Source organism: Myxocyprinus asiaticus, chromosome 34, assembly GCF_019703515.2.
Source record: "Myxocyprinus asiaticus isolate MX2 ecotype Aquarium Trade chromosome 34, UBuf_Myxa_2, whole genome shotgun sequence".
NCBI classification, from domain to species: domain Eukaryota; kingdom Metazoa; phylum Chordata; class Actinopteri; order Cypriniformes; family Catostomidae; genus Myxocyprinus; species Myxocyprinus asiaticus.
Genome location: NC_059377.1, coordinates 12,724,032 through 12,748,841, shown reverse-complemented (window position 1 = coordinate 12,748,841; position 24,810 = coordinate 12,724,032). Strand labels below are relative to the sequence as shown.

Sequence of the window (24,810 nt, the reverse complement as noted above, 5' to 3'; positions counted from 1 at the left end):
CAAAAAGCACATAAAGGCAGCATAAAAGTAATCCATATGACTCCAGTGGTTTAATATCTTCAGAAGCAATACAATCGGTTTTGGGTGAGAACAGACCAAAATGTGACTCAATTTTCACATTAAATCTTAACATCAGCTGTCTCCTTTGCGATCATGGTTTCAAGCTTGATTACACCATCTAGAGCTCTGCGCATTCGTCAAGCGGTGGAAGTGTAATCGAGCTTGAAATCATGATCGTGCCAAGAGACTGCAATGACAAGATGTACAGTAAAAAAAAAATATTTTGATCTGTTTCTCACCCAAAACCAATTGAATCGGTTTACAAGAAATGGATTAAACCACTGGAGTCGAATGGATTACTTTTATGCTGCCTTTGTGTGCTTTGTAAAGATTTGAAGTTTTGGTCACCATTCACTTGCATTGAATGGACCTACAGAACTGAAATATTCTTCTAAAAATCTTAGAGTTCGGTGAGTAAATTATTAGAGAATTTTCATTTTTGAGTGAACTTTCCTTTAAATGTTAATGTATTTCTACATCATGGTAGTATTTTTTGTACTGCCTTTAATTATGTATACAGTATGCATTGCAGTAAAAAAATTACAGATAATGTAATGTAATATATTAGTTTTTTTTAAGAATCGAGAATTACCGGGGGCCTGGATAGCTCAGCGAGTACTGACGCTGACTACCACCCCTGGAATTCCCTGGAGTCATGAATTCAAATCTAGGGCATGCTGAGTGACTCCAGCCAGGTCTCCTAAGCAACCAAATTGGCCCGGTAGCTAGGGATGGTAGAGTCACATGGGGTAACCGCCTCGTGGTCGCAATTAGTGGTTCTCGTTCTCAATGGGGCGCGTGGCAAGTTGTGTGTGGATCGCAGAGAGTAGCATGAGCCTCCACATGCTGTGAGTCTCTGTGGTGTCATGCACAACGAGCCATGTGATAAGATGCGTGGATTGACAGTCTCAGAAGCGGAGGCAACTGAGACTTGTCCTCTGCCACCCGGATTGAAGTGAGTAACCGCACCACCACGAGGACATACTAAGTAGTGGGAATTGGGCATTCCAAATTGGGAGAAAAGGGGATAAAGTTAAAAAAAAAAAAAAAATATCGAGAATTACCATTGAGAATAATAAGAATTAGAAAAAACGTAACACAGTAAAATATCCTGACTCATTACTCTAACGAGAATTTGGAGTGAAAATACGCTTAATTGTATGAAAATAATCAGAAAATGGCACTAAAAGTAGGCTTCATTTTCTTTATCCAAAATACAATTTCTTATTTGTTTTTTTTTTAATTTGGGGCAAAATCTGACCTGGATTTCCTGAGATTCGCCCAGTCGTTGAGACTAAGACACTCAAACACGCATCATTATTTTCGACATGCTGCCAAGTGAAACTTTCACTAATGTCTTTGTCAAATGTGTTCCAAGGATTTAATCTGGTTGTTTATTGATTCATTGAAATTTTAATGACCTTCCCAACGGAATAATGTAAAAGACTGATCTGTGTGCAAGAATGAGTATGCTTTCTGACTGTAAAATTATGATAGTAAAAATACTTGTGATATTTGAGAGCAGTGATATTTTCATCTATTTATTTAAAATTAGTTGTGAAAAAATCTCTGTAGGTTTGCATAGAGCTGTTTCTGAAAAAAGAACATCATCAGATTATAAAATTGTGATTATAAAAGTGCAGGCATAAAATTAATAGCTAAAAATATTTAATAATATTATTTTTCTGTTTTTAAATAAAAAAAAATTTAAAAAGTGAAAGTCTGACAACCTCAAGTCTAATAGTGCTCACACAGTTCTGCTACTGTACTTAGTTTCAGTAATTTACAGCAAGACTAAAGGGCTTTTTTCCACTTTGTGCTTTAATAAAATTCTCAATATCCCTTTACCCTTCTTTATTCTCATTTTTAGCGTGCCGTTTGTCCAACAATTCCTTCATTTTCCTCAACATTTGTCCTACGACGTCCCCTCACCAGGGCTGTGTGCTGCGATACTCTTGTTTCTGTCGCACCCACTGGGCTGTATAGCGGCTCTCTTCAACCGTCCAAGACCATCCGCATCTTCCTCTGCCTCTCTCGATCTCAGCTGTTCTGTCTTTCTTACAGTCCTCCACCCCGGCTCTGGGAACCCTGCCAGTCCTGAGGTTGTTATTTGGTGCTTTGGTATTAAGCTCACTGCTTAGCTCTCCTTTTTGTTCCAAGGGTGTTATGGACGTCTGGCCCTGCTGATTATCTTTTTTTGGGGCAGCAGTCCTTGGAAGGGAGACAACCTGGACTTGAAGATGTGGTCTGGGAAAGATAATGAAAAAAAAAAGGATGGAGAGAAAGAAATGGGAAACAAGCAGCAGGGTATAACAAAAATAAAGTAACAAGACCAAGTGGCAAAAGAAAGGCTGAGAAGAGTGGAGTACCCACATGAGTAAGGAAGCAACAGACATCTGAATGGCAGAGAAATTTAATGACACCTGTAATTAAACTTCTATTACAACAAAATAAAAGAAAATGACTTAAGTAGTAACATGAATATGCTGTTTTTCGCATCCTAACTAGGCCCACACAGAATCTGCACACTCTTTTTACATTTTATGTTCAAATTGTGGCGGACAGTATGTTGATAGCAGTAAATATGTGTTAAACTCATCAGAGTACTACACTCTTGTTGGTAACTGAAAGCATGATCAAATATATTTAAATAAAAATATTTAATAAACTATATTTGTAAATTTTCTGAAGAAAATGTGAGTGGTGGTTGCCAGGGCATTGCTAGGGTGTTGCTAGGTGGTTGCTTACCAAAAAGAGCCCAAGTCTCTATGATATTCTGGCCCTTAGATATAGCTTGGGTCCATAAGTCAGCGTGTCTGGGAATGATAAAGTTTGCCGGACAAATTGGAAAAAATCTGGTCATCTCATTTCGGTGTTTATTATTCGCTGTAATGTGATGGACTATGCATAGTATGTAATATAATAATAACAACACAGTCAAATCAATGATAAACGTTTATTCATTTCCACATTGAGAATAAATGGGTTCATTCAAAAGCTGAAAAATTTTGCTTTCAGAAACTTTATATGGAGTTAGGATGAAAATAAGGTGCATTTCGAACTCTACTAACCGGAGGTTAAGTAATTCACTAAATAAGGAGCAAGGGAGCATCCAATAGCTTTCTATGCAGCTAAGTGCATTCAATCCTAAAATCCAACCAAACGTTCAGTTTCAGGCTGCAGATGATGTTTGGACCACTCAAAATGTTTGGCGGACATGGGACAACGATGATCAGTACTTAGATTCAGCATTTATAACGTAGACGTCAATTTGACACGCGCCACCTACCTAAACATCGTTGCAGACCAGGTAAACCCCTTCATGGCAATGGAATTCCCTGATGGCAGTGGCCTCTTTCAGCAGGATAATGCGCCCTGACATACTGCACACACTGTTCAAGAATGGTTTGAGGAACATGATGAAGAGTTCAGGGTGTTGCCCTGACCTCCAAATTCCCCTGATCTCAATCAGATTGAGCATCTGTGGGATGTGCTGGACCAACAAGTCCAATCCACGGCGGCTCCACCTCGCAACTTACAGGACTTGAATAATCTGCTGCTAACGTCTTGGTGCCAAATAGCACAGGACACCTTCAGGGGTCTGATAAAGTCCATGCATCGGCAGGTCGGCACTGTGTTAGTGGCACGTGGAGGACCAACAGCGTATTAGGCAGGTGGTCATAATGTTTTAGCTCATCTGTGTATGTCTGCTTAGTGTTAATATTTTCACCAAATTGTTTTGTTTCCGAAGGTCCCGGATTCGAGCCCAGCTCAACTGGGCCTTTCTGTGTGGAGTTTGCATGTTCTCCCCGTGTTCACGTGGGTTTCCTCCGGGTGCTCCAGTTTCCCTCACAGTCCAAAAGACATGCAGGTTAAGTTAACTGGGGACTCTAAATTGCCCGTAGGTGTGAGTGAGAGTGTGAAGGTGTATGTCTGTGTGTGTTGCCCTGTGATGGAGTGGCCACCTGTCCAGGGTGTTTTCCTGTCTTCGGCCCGCACTACCCACAACCCTACATAGGACAAGCGGCTGTAGTTGTTGGGTAGATGGATGTTTTGTTTCCAACAATTTTTTTATTTATCTTGGGACGTTTTAATGGTCAAAAACCAGTATTTACCAGCTAACAGAAACCCTGATTAACTGTCAGATATCATTGTAATAGGTGCCATGAAATATCACACCTGTCTCTTTGACAGTGCTAGGCTCTGTAAAACAGCTGGGCTGCGGTCAGAGTCTTTGTTTAGCGAATCAAAAGACTTTGAAGCACTTTCTGCCTGTTTATAGAGCAGCCCATATATGGGCAGCAGATAGCCGAGAGCGTCAGTTTAGGAGTTGTCTGTTTGTCACATTAGAACACTGTTTTGCTAATGCTGCTTTTGACAACTAGTGTCCTAGTAGCTATACAAGGTCAGTGTAACTGTTTAGGTTTGCTGTCAGCAAATTGCATATTTATTTTTCTTACCTGTGAAATTGAGATACTCTCCTGCTCAATCTCTGATTATAACAAGCATATCTGTGTGTGTGTTTCTTAGGAAAGAGGGGGCGTGTCTAATTCAAAGGCTAATCTTATGGAAGTTCTAGAATGGTTAACACTGCTAACAGAACCTTTAAGCAAAAATAAAAGTTTAAGCATGATTTATGGCATCTTTCATGCTAGGGTAGCATAAACAGTGTGGACATTTGTCAAAGTTTAATAGTTATTGTTAGGGGTTTTTAAAAATAGTATTGTAGCCTTATGGCCCTAGCAAACATTACTAACAAACATGCAAACAAGGAATTCTGTGGGAGTAGATTCCATGGAGGCCTAGTAATTACCCCATTATGGATCCCTGGCCCGTTTAATGCCTTCAGTAGTTTTGTTTCCAATACACAATTTGCAAATAATAGAACACCATCACCAATTCTCACAAAGGTTACGTGAGATATATCCGACCTTCCTGTTGTGTTTTTGTGTTCCACTGCATCTGCCTTTGCCCCTATGTCACACACCCTCTCACAGAGCTCTGGTTTCAGCCCTAAGGAAGCACACACGACAGCTACGAATGGTTTAATAATGTGGTTTCCTGCGGGCTGTCGTAACTCTTCACGCTGTGTCATGGTAAATAGTTTAAACGGTGCATTACCTGGCATCTTCAAGGAGCTCTGCTGTTCTGCCAATAATTGCCCGAGGTCTTGGCTGTTGACATGGTGACTGTAGAGGTTGCTCCTGGCAACCAGACCCTGATGGCTACAGGATATGAGGAAAGTGGACAAACAACAGCGATAGAGGACAGAGGTGGGATGGAGGGCAGAGAGGAATAGACAAGGGAAACACAGGACAAATAAAAAAAAGAAAGGGGTGAATGTAGTATAAAAAAAGAATAGAAAAAATGAAACAATTATGATAGAAAAAAAATAAATAACAAAAACCTTGATTAAAAATAAGTGCAAACGCAAATGTAAAACAACACCGCATAAAAACAAATTCCAGTGAGGACAAGGGCGATTATTGTGTAATATGAAGTTTGATTTTTGATCTTAAGACTAATATAGAACAACTAATATGGTAGGCTATTTATTAACATCAGGTTTCTTTTTGGACATCAGGGCTGTAAGTCAAGACCAGAGCCCTGAGCCAAAGACTAAAGTCCAGACTAAAATCAAACTAAAACCAGACATCTAGACCAAAACTGTGATCCTGAGTTGCATCAAATCTGAGACCATGAAGTCAAGACTTAGTGTCAATCTAAAACAGAACATGGCAGATTCTGTTAAGTTAGTCTGATGATGTAAAGTTAAATATATTCTGTTAAATTAATATGTAAATGACAAATTAAAGGAATGTTGCAGGTTTCATTCAAGTTCAGTTCTATGTACAGCATGTGTGACATGTTCTTGATTACCACAGACAATCATTTAGATTCATCCATCAGTTTGTCAAAACAAAAATAGTACTTAATGTTGTGTACTTACAATGGAAGTCTATGAGGCGAAGCATTTCAGGGGGTTTAAAAGCAGAAATTTGAAGCTTGTAATTTTGTTAAAGCACTCATATGAATTTTTCCCAACAAATCTGTGTGTTATGTAAGCTGTTGAGGTGGGACTACTGTTTTATGCGGATGAATCTCTGATTCATTACTGGCGTAATTCCTGTGGGTGGGTTTTTCTCTATGTAAACATTCCTATTCTGGTCTCACTCTCATTTTCTATGCCAAAAATATGCCATACATGCTATCGATAGAGCTTGACTTATATTAAACCCAGAACATTCCTTAAAATTACTTGATATGCCATTAATAAAGAAAAACGTTTTTTCAACCACTTTTATTACTTGGTGCTCAAAGTGCTCAGGACAGAGGATGTTTAACAGTTGAGGAAGACTATACTAAAATTATCTGTAAAAACCCAATTCTCTGGTGTACCGAGTACTGTCTATATTCTAAAACACTTCTTAGTGGAAAGAGTACAGAAAAGGGCCAAAAAGATTTCAATTTATATCACAAATGTGTATTATCAAATCATCATTTTACAGAAAATGTTGCCATTCAGACACTCAGGCAGAAAGCAAAATCATATTTAATTTGATCTAGCTAAGAAGTTAAAAAACCACATCAATGTTTAAGACACTGACATTTAAAATTAAGGGTCAATGAAAGCTGAGTCTAGATCTATTTAAAGAACTAGCACAGAGAAATAAAGCGGAAGAATGAGAAAAAGAGATAAAGACCACAGAAAAAGTGTGTTGTTAAATGGAAACAAAAGTTCAAACTCATCAAATGAATGCCATAGAGCAAAAGAGGTGTAATATCAGAGAGGGAGTCATGAAAACAATGAGCACGTCATAATTAGGGAGGTTAATGTATAAAATAAGTATGTTATAATAAGAGATGAAGGAAAGAGAAGAAGAAAGAGAGATAAGGGACATTTTTAGAGATTTACTACAAGAAGTAAGTGCAGAGGTTGTATTAATGAAAATGTTCCATCATTTTTCAGACGTTTTGTCAGATGAAAAGTAAGGAATCTGGTCTATTGCATTGGCCTCCTTTAGAAACATTCCCACAGTTAAGGATGCTAATAGGAAAAAGAAGTAAACTCCCACCCAGTTGGAAAGAGCAAGAAAAAAGGTCTCTCAAGCAAAACCCTATGACATGCTAGCAAAAACGTCTTGTCAAGTGAAACATTTTCAAACACACACTAATAAATTGTTTGCAGGCAAAACTTTTTTAGAGGTGCTTTGATATGCCTGCAAAAATGTTTTGCAAGCGATAGGTTTTCAAACACAAAAATTATTTTGAGTGCGAAACTTTTTTTGACCTGCATTTGACATGCTTGCAAAAGATGTTTTGCAAGCAAAATGTTTTTGAACACAAATGAAAAAAATGTTTTTAGGGCTAAATGTTTTAGATGTGCTTGCAAAAAACATTTTGACGTGCTTTGATGTGCTGGCAAAAGATATTTTGCAAGCGAAACGTTTTCAAACAAACAAAATTATTTTTTTGGAGGGCAGAACTTTTTTGACGTGCTTTGACGTGCTTGCAAGCAAAACATTTTCAAACGCCTAGCTCGAGTCTGTGTTTGTAGCCTGCTAGCCTTTTTAGCATTGCTTATCTTTCTGTTTTCAGCGTTTAATCTTTAATCTCTGCCATTTTTCAGCATGTATTTTTTTTCCGCATTATTCTCTCAACTGCGTGCGTTTTTCCACGCGCATCCACTTTCTATTTTTATCCCAATTAAACTGCATGCATTTAACCGCCTGCAACCGTTTTCTCCTCTGTGTTTACACAGATTATTGCATCGATCTCAAATCACCACTGATCAAGAACCATAATGACAACAAACAATTGCGTCAGGGATTCACATCGATCTCAAACCCACGCTGCCCAAGAAGCATCACAACAACAAACAATTGTGTAAGTCATGGCATCAGCACACGTTATTGCTACTTGCACTGCATGCCACATGTTTATGATAGCTTCATCCGTCAGCAGTGAGGGATTTACATGTGATAAATGAAAGGAATTAGTCAGGCTGATGGAGAAGATTAATGTGTTAGAGACACGCATCTGAACGCTAGTGGAGGTCAGTGAGAAAGAGAAGCCTATACATATTGTTTTGGATGCGATAAGTACAGCGAGCAACACACACACTTTTCACACACGTTTGTAAACCCCACGTCTCGGTCAGGGAGGGAGACTCACGATACTTTACAATGAGAAGTGGAAAGTATCCCATATAACTCTGCCCGTATTTGCTTCATTTGAATCCATTGCTCTTAAAATCAATGGGTCAATTCCCAATATCCTTGCCACTGTATACCGCCCTCCCAAGACCGATTCTAACTTTTTTAATGACTTTTAATGAGTTTATAACCCTCTTATGCTCTATGTCTCCAAATGTGATTTTATTGGGTGATTTTAACATTCACATTGATAATACTATTAGTACACGTACAAGGGAATGTTTAACTTGTCTAGATATTTTTGGTATACAGCAATATGCAAACATTCCTGCTCATTCCAAAGGGCACATTCTTGACCTTATCTGTTGTTCTGGTATAACTCCTCATAACTGTACTGTCTCAGATTTGTCCATATCTGATCATTTGTTGTTGTCTTTTAATGCCCACCTTACAGCCTTACAGTACTTGTGTCAATCCGTCACATTTCGCAATATAAAGACTATTGATCTGTCTTCGCTGATGAACTTGCCACCTTCTCTAGCAAAGTTGATTTATCGACTGTGGATGACCTGGTATCCTATTATAACGATGGACTTCATGAAATCTTAGACGTTTTTGCCCCTTTGAAAACCCGGACTGTTTCTTTTACCTACTCTGCTCCTTCGTATACTCCTGTCTTAAAATTCATAAAGAATTGTATGATCATCATATGCAACATTATAAGAATGCTATCTCTAAAGTGAAATCTGAATTTTATACTAATCTAATTAGGACAGGGAACACTAGATCTCTTTTTTCCGAGGCAAGTCTCTAACATCACATATGTATTCTACTACTGTATGTATCACTTTTATGGATTATTTTAATATGAAAATTGAAATATTCACAAGCAAATACTTTTAAATAATGATGGTTGTGGCCTGTCAGACTCAGTATCCTTCGAACTACCACTTTCAGCATTTTCTATCTTTCAATTTCCAACTGTTGATGAGATATCCTCTATTATTCGGAAATCCAAACCCACCACCTGTCAACTTTATCCTCTTCCAACGTATTTAGTTAAAGCATGTTTACCTTCTCTGTCTTCTTTAATCACTGAGATCGTTCATTCTTCACTGTCTTCTGGCTTGGTTCCTATATCATTCCAAACTGCTTCAATAACCCCAATACTCAAGAAACCAGGGGCAGATCCTACTAATTTTGATAATTTTTATCCTATTTCTAATTTACCATTTATTTAATTGTTTTTGGAAAGGAGTGTTGCAGTTCAGATTTATGATTATCTTTCAGCTAATAATTTGTTTGAACAATTTCAATCGGGTTTCCGTCCACATCATAGCACGGAAACCGCTCTTGTCAAAATTATTAATGATCTGCTATTGGCTGTGGATTCTGGTCAGCTGTCTATACTTATTCTTCTTGATCTGAGTGCAGCCTTAGATACGATCTCACATAACATCCTCCTAGACAGGCTGGTCTCAGGAATTACGGGCACACCCATCTTTGTTTCGATCATACATTTCTGGTCGCACTCAGTTCATACAACTCAAAAATTTTAGATCTAAATCATCACAAGTTATCACTGGTGTTCCACAAGGCTCAGTTTTGGGCCCTCTTCTATTTATTATTTATTTACTGCCCCTTGGTCATATATTTAGGAAACATGGTGTCAATTTTCAGGCTCAGCTCTACCTGTCTTCAAAGCACACTTCTTCCCTTCCTCTGCCCTCTCTGTCCAGCTGTTTATCTGAAATTAAAAACTGGTTCTCATCTAATTTTCTCAAATTAAATTGTGGTAAAACCGAAACTCTTCTTGTAGGTACCAAATCTAATTTGGCAAAAACTGATTTGTTTTTCTGTGACTATTGATCAGTCCACTGCTTCTCCTTCACCACAGATTAAGAGTCTGGGTGTCGTCCTTGATAGCACTTTATACTTTGAAGCCCATATTAATAATATAACTCGCTCTGCATACTTTCATTTATGTAATATTAATCGTCTTCGTACCTCTCTCACATTGAACAGCACTGCCATTCTCATTCATGCACTGGTTACATCACGTGTTGATTACTGCAATGCTCTCCTCTTTGGTCTTCCTTCCAAACTTCTTCATAAACTTCAGCTGGTCCAGATCTCAGCTGCATAAATCATTTCTAGAACCCCCTCTATTGAACACATTTCACCTGTTCTTCAACATTTGCATTGGCTTCCGGTTAAGTACCGAGTTGATTTCAAAATCTTGCATCTAACCTACAAGGCCTTAAATAATCGTACTCCTTCATACGTCTCTGATCTTTTTCATATCTATACACCTACTCGTACCCTTAGATCTTCTTCGTCATCTGAACACTATGGAGTCTAGAGCCTTTAGTATACTGCCCCTCACTTCGTAACAGTGAAAGTCTTCATACTTTTAAATCTCGTCTTAAAACTCACCTTTTTAAACAGGCTTTTTTATGACGGCATGCATTGAGTTCATACTTTGTATCTTCCAATGTTTTATTGTACATCATAGTATTGTTTGCTTAATGTTGTTATTGTTGATGCTTTCAAGGATGTCTTTTTGTGTTCTATTTGTAAGGTGACCTTGAGTGTCGTGGAAGGCGCCTATAAATAAAATGTATTATTATTATTATTAAATCAAATTTACAAGTGCTGACTAATGCTAAACTTAGATTTTCTAAGATTGTTATTCATGTCGCATTAATAATGTCCAGCTTCGCCAGTCGGAGATCACTAAAGATAATGTTAAAGAGTTGTGTGAACTTGCAACAACAATGTCAGACACTGTAATATGCTCTGGTCCCCTCCCTGCTCATCGTGGTGATGAGGTTTATAGTAGATTAGTGTTGCTGAATGGCTGGATGTCTGAGTGGTGTCCACAGAATAGCATAGGATTTATAGACAATTGGACGAGTTTTTGGGGTAGACCTGACCTGCTAAAGAGAGACGGACTCCATCCCTCCAAGGAAGTGCCACTCTCCTCTCTAGTAATTTGGCTCATTGTCTTAATAGTAATATTGTTTGACTAACTGGGGCCCAGGTCAGGAAGCAGACAAACTGGTTAATCCGAACATCTGCTAGCTGCCTTGAGACGTCACACAGGTCACATAAACACATAGAGACTGTATCCTAGATCCTAGATATCATATAGAGACTGTTTCTGTTTCCCGAACTACCAAACACAAAACCCTCACTAAGTCATTTAGAAAAACAAAATTTGATATCAAACTTGAAATTAACAAAAAAAAAATATTAAAGATAAACATCATATGAAGGTAGGGCTACTAAACATCAGATCGCTTTCATCCAAAACACTAATTGTAAATGAAATTATTACAGATCATAGTTTAGATTTGCACTGTTTGACTGAAACCTGGTTTAAACCGGATGAATATATTAGTTTAAATGAGTCTACTCCCCAGTGTTATTGTTAAAACATTAGCCTCGCCTGAAATGTCAAGGAGGGGGTGTTGCTACAATTTAAAAGTGATGTTTTTGGTGTTACTCAAAGGTCAGAATGTAAGTTAAATTCTTTTGAACTGATAATGCTTAATGTGACGTTGTCAGATATAAATAAAAAATCTCTGTCATATTTTGTTCTTACTACAGTATATAGACCACCAGACATACTGATTTCCTTCGAGAATTTGCTGATTTTCTGTCAGATCTAGTGGTTACTGTTGATAGAGCTTTAATCGTGACGATTCACATAGATAAAGAAAATGACACATTGGGATTAGCATTTATTGATATTCTCAATTCTGCTGGGGTCAGACAAAATGTGACAGGATCAACTCAACACCATAATCATACACTAGATTTAATTCTGTCATATGGAATTGATGTTGATAATACAGCAATTCTGCCACAGAGCGATGACATCTCAGATCATTACCTCATCTCTTGTATGCTGCGCTTGGCAAAGGTAACTCAATCTACGCCACATTTTCGATCGGGTAGAACTATTCATTCGACCACTAAAGATAGCTTCACTAATAACCTTCCAGATTTGTCTAAAATACGCAGTAAACCCCAAAATTTTGAAGAACTTGATGTAATCACAGAAAATATAGATGCAATCTTCTCTAGCACTCTTGATAGTGTCACCCCCTTCGATTAAAGAAAATAAAAGAGAAAAACCCCTCACCATGGTCCAATGTTAACACTCATGTTCTTAAGAGAGCAGCGCAAATGGAAGAGTACAAAATTAGAGGTCTTTTGTGGTGCATGGAATGATAGTTTCTCTAGCTACAGAAAGGCTCTAAAAGCTGCCAGGTCTGCATATTTTAGCAACAAATAGAAAATAACCACAATAATCCTAAGTGTTTATTCAGTACTGTGGATACATTAGTAAGGAATAAAGCTCTGACTGAACCAAGTATTCCATCGCAACACAGTAGTACAGTATTTGGCTCCTAAACTATGGAATAGTCTTCCAAAGATGGTTCGGGACTCAGACACACTCTCTCAGTTTAAGTCTAGACTAAAGACTCATCTTTTCAGCCAGGCATACACCTAATGTATCTATCAACTGCTGCATTAGTTAGGTCAGCCGGAACAGGAATTCTATAATCCTGAATGGCATCAATGCTAATATTATTCTATTTGTTTCCCTGTCTTAACCTCATGATACATATACTGAGGTTACCAGAGCCTGCCAAGATCCAGCTCTGGTCCTGCCTGATGTCCGACTCCAGTCCTTTCTGATGTCAGACTCTCACTACTACGTGTTGCTGAGTGATGATGACTAACTGCAGCCTGTGCCAGCCAGATATCACTTCAGTCTACTACGATGGACTTCACAGAGCATGAACTGTTGCCAGCACCAACCGTCAGACATGGGATACTTCACTGGACACTGCCTGAAACTTGGACTTAAGATGGACTCCATCGGAAATTAATCTGCCACAAGCTTACAGTCGAACTGCAGTGCACCTTACTGACCTCTGCCTGCATCACCTTGGTCAAAGGATGGACTACACTTTTAAAATGGAATACATGTACACTACCGTTCAAAAATATAATTGTGCCAACATATTAATATATTTAATATATAAATATTTAATATATTTAAAAGTTTTTGAAATGGATGACTTGGACCGAATAATTAAGAAAAGCAGCCAATAAGTGCCCAGCATATAGATGGGAACTCCAGGGTGATACCTCAAGAAGTTGGTTGAGAAAATGTCAAGAGTACATGTCTGCAAAATCTTGGCAAAGTGTGGCCATTTTGAAGATGCTAAAATATAACATAGTTTTGGTTTATTTTGGATTTTTGTTAGTCACTACATAATTCCCATAGTTCCATTTCTATTATTCCATAGTTGTGATGACTTTACTATTGTTCTAAAATGTGAAAAAAATAAAAAATAAAGAATAAATAAGTGACCCCCTTTTGAACAGAAGATAAATTAATTGCAGCCTTCATCAGCCAAATAACTTTGAAATTATGTGTGTTGTGAAAAGCACAATACAAATAAAAATTACTTGACTTGACAAATGAAAACAATTTTGAGGGTAGAACTTTTTTAGAGGTGCTTTGATGTGCTTGCAAAAATCGTTTTGCAAGCAAAACATTTTCAGACACAATCGGGAAAATGTTTTGAGAGTAAAAATTATTCTGAGCAAAGAAAATCATTGTTGGGTTTTGGTTGCGAAACATTTTTTGGCTACAAATTAAAGACACAAAAATAATTTGTAAAAGTAACTCAGCATTACAAAATTACAGTATACTGAACAATGGCATGGCAATTTGTATACTAAACCTTTTATTTTCAAATCAATCGGGTTTTTTTTGACCGAGTTAATTGAATGTAAAAAAACAGAACGTATCAGTTTCACTGAACATGTTAGTCTTTTAAATCTTCAATGACAGGAAATTTACAACTTAGTCTGCAAGTGACGGAAAGTTATCCTTTGTTGCGCAACCTCTGGTCAAGAAGGCTTACGTGTTTGCAGAACAAACAGACAGTGAGCTGACCTTTCTATGCTCTACACAGTGATACACTAATGATGCACTAATGAGCAGAATTCACATTCCTGCCGCCAAGTTGGCCATGCACTCATTTAACACAGGAAGTGGCTCATAAAGAACATGATCGACCTCAGTGTCTCTTCATTTTCATTCCCACAGAGACACTGCCTTCAACCAAACACTCTCATTTGCCAAAATAAACACCAGATGGAAAAAGTGAAAAGGACGCAATGTAATTATTTGCAAGCAAACGGCTTAATTTAGACTAGTATGTTGGTGTCAGGGAGATGTACCTGGTGCGTTTTGCTCTGTATTTGTCGTTGAGCTGGGAAGAGGGGGTCTGACCCTGCTGGAGCCCAGGGCCCGCGGCGGGGCGGAGAGGGGCCCGGCTGGGGGAGGATCCCACACTGAGTGAACGGGATTGCAGAGATGATGGAAGCAGAGGGGGAGAGTGGGGGGGGCCCACGGGGTGAACAAACGGCCAGGGGAGAGCCCTCTGCTCCTCCCGGACCACTGCAAAGAAAGGGAAGTGATGTCATCACATATCTAGGCCTGATTAACAGGTGACTGGATTTGGATACTCTAATCCTGACTACCACACTTATATGTGTCAAAAATAGATTTTTATAGTTTTCTGAAAAAAATCTGTGTGGTGTTTGCTTGTGCAAAACTCATGGCTAGGGTGTTCTGGGTACAGTAGTTACCAAGATTTTGCTATGTGATTACTAAGGTGTTTTCTGTTTTGGATGGTTGGAAGGTAGTTCTGGGTGGCTGCTATGGGTATAAAGAGCAGACACCCAAGTCTCTATGATTTTCTCATTCCTAGATATGGCTCAAATTGATGGGATTAACAACAACAATACTGCTTTCACTGAAAAGCTCTTTTTAAAAGTGGTTAATAGACCAAACCAAGACATTTAATGAATAAAAGGAGGCCTTTGTGAGTGTTTCCAGCTAACACTTTTTTTATAGTGGCTGGATGATGTCAGTATTTAGCTAAGCAGTGTAAATGTCAGCTACTAAACTAGAGGCCTGTATTGTGCCAACAAGTTAAATATACAACATGAAGCCTATGAGTAACCCACCTTCCCTTTCCATTAGTGAATATGGTTTGATCTCTCCCTCTGGCTTTTTTGGGGGAACCTTTCTCAATTGGACTGCTGTAAAAAGAGCATTTTGATCACAAATTGGCAAGTAACAACCAGTATGATTGAGTACAAATGAGTCTATCTACAGTGGGGTCCACATGGAAAATCTGGCATTTTTAAATAGAAAATAAATAGAAAAATGTAAAACAAAGAAAGGTTATGACGTAAAATGAAGAATAAATATTTAAGATATGTAAAACCCACTGTATGTACTGTAAATACACAACAGGCAATTAAACTATGCGAACAGCACTCTTCACAGTCATACCCATAAATGTTTGACTATAATGCATTTATTTATTATCATTCCACTGCACTTTGGGAAAAACACAAAGTACTTATCTATATTTGGACTGCAAAGGGGAACAGTAAGGGATCTTGGAAAGGAGTGAGTTCATAAGTGATTTGAGGGGAGTAAAGGGACATATTATCATGGGCAGATGTTATGGGGTCTAAGTGGAGAAATAGAGGAAGAATACCAGAATATAATACAGTAAATGTTCTTATAAACCAAAGGGATAAACTGGGAAGTTACGGTATGGTTGGGGTAGGGAATAAAAGATATTCAATGTCCTTACAAGAATCCGTAAATCCCCTGATCCGTTACAGGGGAGGGAGGCGTCCCTGGGAGAATTTTTGTGAGACAAAAATGCTTGGACTTCATTTCAGAACAATGAATATTTTGAGTTGTTTGCAAAGGCTTCACATTTTAAACGCTTTCAAGAGAAACCACAAAATCTAAACACTACCAATATGGGCTTGATGAGTCATTTCAATAAACATGTAAATATACATAGAAAATGGTTTTGCTTAGGCACTAACATACCATTATATAGAAAACAGAATAACACGCTGCAGCTTGAATGAGTAAATACATTATACTTTAAATGTAGAGGCTGAATACAGAATTTTCTTGTATTACTTGAGAAACCTACATGTGAAATATGTGAAACAGGATATCCAATGAGGAAACAAATAGTACTTTTGACTTGATTTTTATTGTGTACAATCCAAAATAAAAATCAAGTCAAAAGGACATGATTTTTTGAGTGGAAGGGCTGAAAAAAAGAGGGCGTGGTGATGTCAGCCAAAACAGAGCATGTTGTTACATACTGACGAAAAAACAAGATATTCTTTGGAAAAATGAGCACCGATGAATTGTTCATAATGAAATCAGGAACGTTTCTTAAGCAAGTACTTTTAAAAAAAATAAAAATAAAGTTCCTTATTAAACTAGATGTGCATTTCTGGAAAATAATGCAAGTGCTTGCAAGGCAGCAACTGTTTGTTAAGTGGTTCAGGCTAATTTAATGGAATATTCTGGGTTCAATTCAAGTTAAGCTCAATCGTCATCATTTGGAGCAAAACATTGTTTATCACAAAAAATAATTTTGACTTGTCCCTCATTTATAAAAAAAAGAAGAAGAAGAAGCAACAATCGTGGTTACAGTGAGGCACTTCCAATGAAGTAAATGCGGCCGTAACAATTAAAAAGTATATCTAAAAGATTTAAACATTATACAGTAAGTGTTAACATGACTTTTGTGTGATAAAATCTCTGTTCTTCTTGATTTTAGTGTGATAAAATCGCTCATAGGGTTTACCGACATTGTGTCGTCATGACAACAAAGTTGTAATATTGGATATAACTTAGCACTGATGCGGTTAGTGAGCAATTTTATCACACTAAAATCATGTTAACATGTACATGTATAATGTTTACATCTTGTGGCTACATTTTTGAAACTATGTGTATTTTAACGTTTATGGACTGGCCCCATTCACTTCCATAGTCCCTTGCTGTGATCAGGATTTTTGCTTTTTTATTTTTTAAAGGTGCACTCAGTATTTTTTGTCTTTGTGTCATCTTGGACTTACAGTGACACCTAGTGGCTTGGATGCAGCATCATTTAAAATCAATAGTTTTCAGTTTCAGATGCCATTGTAGAAATGTAGTATTCACATGATTAATTTTTTTTGTTGTTGTTGTTGTTGTTTTTTTTTTTGGGGGGGGGGGGGGATTTTTCCCCATTTTCAACCAATTTGGAATGCCCAATTCCCAATGCACTTTTAAGTCCTCATGGTCGCGTAGTGATTCGCCTCAATCCGGGTGGCGGAGGATGAATCCCAGTTGCCTCCGTGTCTGAGACCATCAACCCGCACATCTTATCACGTAGCTTGTTGAGCGCATTGCCACGGAGACATAGTGTGTGTGGAGGCTTCACGCCATCCACCGCGGCATCCACGCTCAACTCACCACGCGCCCCACTGAGAACGAACCACATTATAGTGACGACGAGGAGGTTACCCCATGTGAGTCTACCCTCCCTAGCAACCGGGCCAATTTGGTTGCTTAGGAGACCTGGCTGGAGTCACTCAGCACACCCTGGAATTCGAACTAGCAAACTCCAGGGGTGGTAACCAGCGTCTTTTACCACTGAGCTACCCAGGCCCCCTAGCCATGATTACTTTAATCAGTGAGTGAAAATGTCAAATAACAGGAAGGTTACTGAGATTAAGAGAGTAGTATTCGGCTGGTCATGTGATTCAAACATGGCATCCCCCATGTGTTGACCCTCTCCATGTAGAATAAAACAGCTTTTATAAGGTTACTGATATGACCGAAGTCTTCATTTTAATGTGAGTGCTCATGATTTCCTACATATATTGCAAAATTACAATTCATGTCTTTAGGAGTCAAACTTTTTTAATGAGGAAAAAATTACTGAGTGCACCTTTAAATCCTTGTGCTGTGTTCGTTTGTGCTAGTCAAAAATGACCAGCCCACTAAGATTATTAGGAAATCTCTCATATTGCATATATTATCCCAAGATAATGTATTAGATCTTTTTTATCAACCTCCTTTTTAGTAAATAAGACAGGTTTGTACTTCTTTTTTGAACATATTAAATTAAAAAATATACTGATGGAATGATTCATTGAACTGAGCTCATACCAGGCTAGTGGGGGGGACGTCCTGCAGAAGAAAACAAAATGATTATGTAATAAATTAATAACCACTTGCTTGATCGAAACAAAACAGGTGTCATTTTAAAGCTTAGAATCTGGTCTTTACAATGCATATAGCTGATCCTACCAATTCTTAAATAATGCTTTTTAAATTTTTTGACAAATTAGAACTGTTTTGTTCTCATAATTTGCCAATTTTTTATCACAACAATTATATTCAGAGTTGGTAAAACATAAAAAAGATGAGATAGACATCTGTTATATATCGTTGGAAAGGTCTCAATTAGTAAAATGCAATGTGAAAATTTGTTTCACTCAGAGGCCAAACTGCAGTGAGTTTTAGTGTGTGAAATTCCAACAGACACACATAATAAACAGGAGTGTCTTTTTGTCACGTTTTTCCTTATTACTTCCTGAAACAAATATATAACAAAGACAATGACATACTGTAACTTATAGCTGACTATCCTGATTCAAATGAGCCCAAACACAACATAATATAAGCAGATCTTGAAATTTTCCTCAAACCGTGTAAATGGAAAAATGATGCACAAAAGGGCGTTAAACACACCTTGTGTGTTTGTGTGTCTTTGTGTGTGTGTGTGTGTGTGTGTTCACACATGTCCGAGGACGTCCACATGTGTGCTCATCTAAAGGATTGGGATGCTCCTGAACACTTAATATTTCTGTATTTTGTAGTCTAATCCATTCATTTCCAATGGCCGGTCACTTTAGACAAGGAACACCACAGGTGTAACAAAGTGAAATAAAACCACTAAAATTTTATGAAATTTATCTAATAAAAATGTGTGTTCAGGTTCCCTGTGTGAACAAAGTCATGGAATTTTATTCCAACTGGATGAAATAAACTACAGTTTTCAGAAAAAAAAAAAAAAAAGAAAAAAAAAATTTAATCAGTCGGTTTTGACCGGAGCACAATATAAGGGTTAAATAAATGCAAGTCAAGTCAAAATTATTTTTTGTGATAATCAACATTATGCCACAAATGCTGCCGATTGAGCTTCTCTTGTATTGAACACAGAATATTCCTTTAAAGTTGCGAACTTCAGCGACATGCCCTTTTTCCAAAGCCCCACCCTACAAAGACATGTCAGCACACCCAAACACACATGATCCACAGGAATAGAGCATTTCTGATTGGCTGTAAAAGTGTGGGCCGCTCCCCCCAACTCGTGTTTTGCTGTTTACAGATACAAGTGTGATCTCTCAAGACACATTTTAGTGATATCTGTCAGGTAGTAGGGACATTTTATTTGTTATATTCCAGAAAAATTCTTAAAGCACCTTTAATTTCAGAAATTGAAGAAGGAGAATAAAAAGAAGAGGAATTTCTATACAATGCTCTCCTTGCAAGCACTGAGACTATGGGCGGTTGTTTTATTCAAGAACACTTTTAAATGCAGCGCCGCCCATTCACTGAACTGAACTCTACTGACGCACACCCAGAACAACATTCCAAACCCACATATCACAGAAGAGTCAGGCATTACCTGATCTAATCTTGAAGAAGCCACCAAACACCACAAAGTTGTTAACCTGAGAAGAACAAGGGTGACAGGAAAAAGTAAGACATGTTAGACAGAAATGTGTCATTCCTCAGCTTTTTATTGGGTCCATCAAAAAAACTATCCTGAGTTTAGCAATGGTGATATATCTCCTCATCTGTCAAAAAAAGGCTACTGTACAAGGATTTGTGTTGTGTGAAGACAAACATCCACACTGTCTTCCTCATTTACATCTAGATAGGTACTATGCAAGATGGTGTATTATGGTATTCAATGACGTAAAAGATGTTTTCTTTCAAACCCGTATGGATATAACAAAGGGTTCAAGGGTACAAATTACAGTTTGGATTACAGAGGAGAGTAAAACTGTGTATTAATCAGGTGTGATACGATAAAGTGACAAGTGATATAAGCTATCGCTTTCATGTAAATCTGCGGCCACTTCAAGTGACAAGCAACAGGAAATTGAGCTGTAAAGACATGTCTAATCACTGCTGAGACACAGGAATATTATGTCGTGACAACACTAATGGCACCACAAGTATGCACAAAGTCCCAAATCTGTCACTAGCGACTACATACAGTTTGGGTTTTTTTGTTGATCTGGTGAACATAGTGGCCTTCATTTAGCATACAAGCAATACTGGACCTTTTCTCCAAACGTATTTTACTGTTCTTAGCCATTTTTGCAATGACTTTTAACAAACTGGTGACTGGTGAGGCAGTGATTTTTAGTGGAAGTATGAAATCAGTTCCCCTCAAGTTCACACAGGTGTACTAGCAAAGTAACCACAGGTGTAGTTCATCACATTAACTATGAACATGTTCAACTAACATTTGACAAACAGAAAGTGTTTGTCAAATACTTTGTACCTCTGTTCATTTTTAACAATATATTTATTGTTTTATAATTTAAACCTAACAAACTTCTTTTTGTGAAGTATTTTGCATTAAAAGTGTGCCCATGCTATCTTTCTTTCCAATAAATGCCACTTTGTTTGATCTTTTGTTCTCTAATGCAAAGGATTTCATATATTGGGGCCACTGTATGTGACTAAACACATTCTGATTGTCTGTGACTGTGTTACGTAACGCTGCATTTTTGCTTTCAGTATAGATGAAAACTTGTCATGTCACACCTGGTTTGGTCAAAGTATAAAGGAGGAGAACATCTGCCAGGTGCAAATTTTCATAAACCATTCAGACCATGTATAATAAGTGAGACAGTGGTGGATCCTACCTGGGGCACACTGTTTTTCAGATCATAGTGTTTTTCTAGAAAGGACAGGAATTTAGGAGAGGGTCTATCATATGCCATCTGCTCAGGCTCCACCCGTTTGTGCTGTTCGATGAGAGAATATGATAGCAGGAAAATATATGTCACAAAGGCAAACATGGCTCTTGGCAAGAAAATGCAAATGGACTTGTAAATCAACTTCTCTTTTGGACAAAAAAATAAAATACAATTTTAAGTACACCCACAAATGAACGTTCTATTCACTGACATGTTATTCCAAACCTGTATGACACGAAACACAAAAAGAGAAATTCTGAATAATGTCCACACTGCTCTTTTCCATGCAATAAAAGCTTTTAGTAACCAGGGACTACCAAGCTCCAAAAAGTAAAAAAAAAAGCACCATAATTGTAGTCTATATTCAGTATATTCCAAGTCTTCTGAAGTCATACAATACACTTTGTGTGACGAACCAGCAGAAATTTCAGTTGTTATTCAATAAAAATCCCATTCCTATTTCTGCATACTCAAACTTGGTGTGACACGTCTTGATGCACTAAGTTTGAAAACATGCACAAAGCGCAAAATTATTAGTAAACAATGACTTAAATTTTGGTCTGTTCCTCACACAAAAAGCTATTCTATGGCTTCTGAAGACCACACAAATTTCATGGCACTTTTCTTTCCCCTTTTTGGAGCTTAAGAGCCCCTGGCTTCATTGTATAGGAAAGAGCAGCATGTACATTCTGCAAAACATCTCCTTTTGTGTTCCATGGATGAAATTAAGTCATATGGAATTAAAACTACATGAGGGTGAGTAAATGTGACAGACTTTCATTTATGGGTGGACTATTTCTTTAAAAATCCGCTATTTCCCAAATAGCTGCACTCACTTTCAACATGAAGTCGAAGAGCTCGAGCCCGTAGCCATGTCTCTGCAACGTCTCTGTCACATAGAAATCCAGCACACACAAAGGCTCTGTCTCTAAATGCGCCCCCCGCTGGTCCTTGGGACAATTACAACATAACACTGATGCATGTACTTTAGAAAGTTTGTGCTCTACTGAATCAGCCAATATTGAATTACTGAGTCAATAATGAAGGAACACTTACAAGTAAAAAAAGCTTCTTGTTGCCAACCTTCAGAAATCCAACTACAACACCCCTCCCACTGCCAAAGAGGGAGTCACAGATTGTTATAAACAGCATCCAGTAAGTGGATGTATTTAAGTAACGGAAATGGAAAAACAGGAAGGAAGGTCAGTATTATTGACTTCTAAATAGATTAAATCTGAAGGAACAGGTGTGGGAGAGGGAGAGAGACAGTACCCATTCTGCTCCCCATCTTTCAGGAGGTAGACATGGTGTCTGTTGGCCTGGAGCTTTGCAGCACTGGTTATAGGTGCAGGTAGCTGCTGGGCCTGAGGTTGTAAACACAAACATAATGACAGACTGGAACTGAGAGTGATTGACAGTTTAAACTCTAGAATGCAAGGGCAAAGACAAAAGACAGTCATTATCACCTTAGCGGAGGCTTTGCCCAGCTCATCTATAACCGTGGCGATATGAAGCTGAGGATCTGGTCTAGAGAACATAAAGTATGTTAGAAATCTCAAAAAAATAAGTAATGTACAAAAGAATTAGCACGTATGATTACAATTATCTATGTCATAATGAATGTACATATGTCCACAATGCACAACTTTTTTTTACAGTGTGCAATTAAGCAGTATTTGTGCAATACATTTTAGTGGTTGAACGAAAGGGATTATTTATTGGTGATACATACAGAATCTAGGGAGCTGGGTGGTTGATGGCCAATATAATGGCAATAATTTGCATAATAATGTAATAATGGCATAAGAGATGTACGCAATATTGCTAAAAATTCTATTAAAATATATTTGACACAAACTTTACTCAAAAGTCACTAAAGAAAATGTTTTTTATATTGACAAGGTTATTCATATATTCTTTTAAACGAACACATGGGGGGAACAAACGCTTTTGTTAATCACCCAAACAGGCAGGGTTATCCAATGCCAATAATCTCAAAATAGCCCATTATTGGCTGGTATATCAGTCTATATCTAGGCGATTTTTATGAAACCTTTCAATAAAATGTCCTGGGCCTATTTTACACCGAATTCAAAATAAACAAATTAGAAATTATATTTTGTATTTAGAAAATAACCCTATTTTATGGCCATTAAGCTTTTTTACATTGTTACCTTATTTTTTATGGGAGTTACGCACATTTTATCCCCCAATTCTCATTGCTGCAATGTGAAAAAAAATTGTATGTTATTTAAATTGTAAAGTATTTTCATCTAAAAAAAATTTAAAAAATCATTGTACTGTACAAACAGCATCTTTTTTACTGTAATATAGTAGAAAAATGACTGTTTACAGGTAATAAGAATCATTAACAATCAAAATCAAAGCATTGGGAATTGTAAAAGTACAACTCCCGGACGTATAAATGTAATGAGAAATTATCACTCAAATTTGAAAACCATGGGAATAGTAAAAGTTAAATGTCCAGACGTCTTACGATAATGCGAACCATCAATAAAAACTATTGGAATAGTGAAAATAAAACATCCAGACATGCTACAGTAAGGACAATCATTATTAAAAACAATAGAAATAGTAAAAGTAAAATGCCCCGATGCATTACAGTAATGAGTATCATAATTGAAAACAATTGGAATACTAAAATTAAAACATCCGGATGCGTTACGGTAAGGACAATCATCATTGAAAATAATGGGAATTGTAAAAGAAAAACATCTGGATGTGTTACAGTAATAAAAATCATCATTGAAAATTGAAAACAATGGGAACAGTAAAAGTTAAATGTCTGGACATGTTACGGTAATGAGAATCATTATTAAAAACTATTGGAATAGTAAAAGTTAAATGTCTGGACATGTTACGGTAATGAGAATCATTATTAAAAACTATTGGAATAGTAAAAGTTAAATGTCTGGACATGTTATGGTCATAAGAATCATTATTAAAAACTATTGGAATAGTAAAAGTTAAATGTCTGGACATGTTACGGTAATGAGAATCATTATTAAAAACTATTGGAATAGTAAAAGTTAAATGTCTGGACATGTTATGGTCATAAGAATCATTATTAACAACAATTGGAATAGTGAAAGTAAAATAACCAGACGTGTTACGGTAATGAGAATCATCAATGAAAACAATGGGAATGGTAAAAGTTAAATGTCTGGATGTGTTACAGCAATAAAAATCAGCATTAAAAACAACTGGCATAGTAAAAGTTAAACATCCAGATGCATTACAGCAGTGGCGATTTCTCAGGGCCAGCAAATCCTTCTCTGCTGGCCTAACATGCCAAATAAATAAATATTTTTCATCCTTTCATTCTCAATCACCTTTTTGCCTTTGTATTTTTAATCGCTTTCCACTCTTAATGAATCTACAAACAAATAGAGAAAAACTAAAAGTTTATCCAGTCAGAATTTATTCCTTGATTCTTACAAGGAAAGTGTGACAACTGTTTCACAAATTGCATGCCCGAAGTCCGAAGACGAAGCAGTGCGTGAGTCTGAGCTCCACCCCGTCAGGCCTTCAGAATTTCCACAGAATCCCTCAACAGTGCAAATGAATAAGCAACTAATGTCAGATTGTCAGATTCATCAGCCAATCAGATTGATTTATTTGTTCTTGGTGGGTGTGATCTTTTGGATATGTCCTGGTT

General features: G+C 37.4%; 1 protein-coding gene across 18 annotated transcripts in view; it reads right to left on the bottom strand.

The window, feature by feature from the left end:
* Positions 1-24,810, bottom strand: part of LOC127425466 (alpha-tubulin N-acetyltransferase 1) — a 30,130-nt gene that overhangs the window by 2,953 nt on the left and 2,367 nt on the right. The window contains exons 2-13 of one of the 18 annotated variants that reach the window (XM_051671511.1): positions 22,598-22,658; positions 22,404-22,495; positions 22,188-22,245; positions 21,968-22,081; positions 21,078-21,179; positions 19,823-19,868; positions 15,920-15,965; positions 15,279-15,353; positions 14,487-14,706; positions 5,182-5,285; positions 2,809-2,876; positions 1,993-2,307 (exon numbers count right to left, since the gene is read on the bottom strand). In XM_051671511.1, the coding sequence (XP_051527471.1) occupies positions 2,225-2,307; positions 2,809-2,876; positions 5,182-5,285; positions 14,487-14,706; positions 15,279-15,353; positions 15,920-15,965; positions 19,823-19,868; positions 21,078-21,179; positions 21,968-22,081; positions 22,188-22,245; positions 22,404-22,495; positions 22,598-22,658 (1,069 nt within the window). In that variant the 3' untranslated portion in view covers positions 1,993-2,224. The other 17 variants (XR_007894622.1, XM_051671514.1, XM_051671505.1 and 14 more) reach the window with 17 other exon arrangements.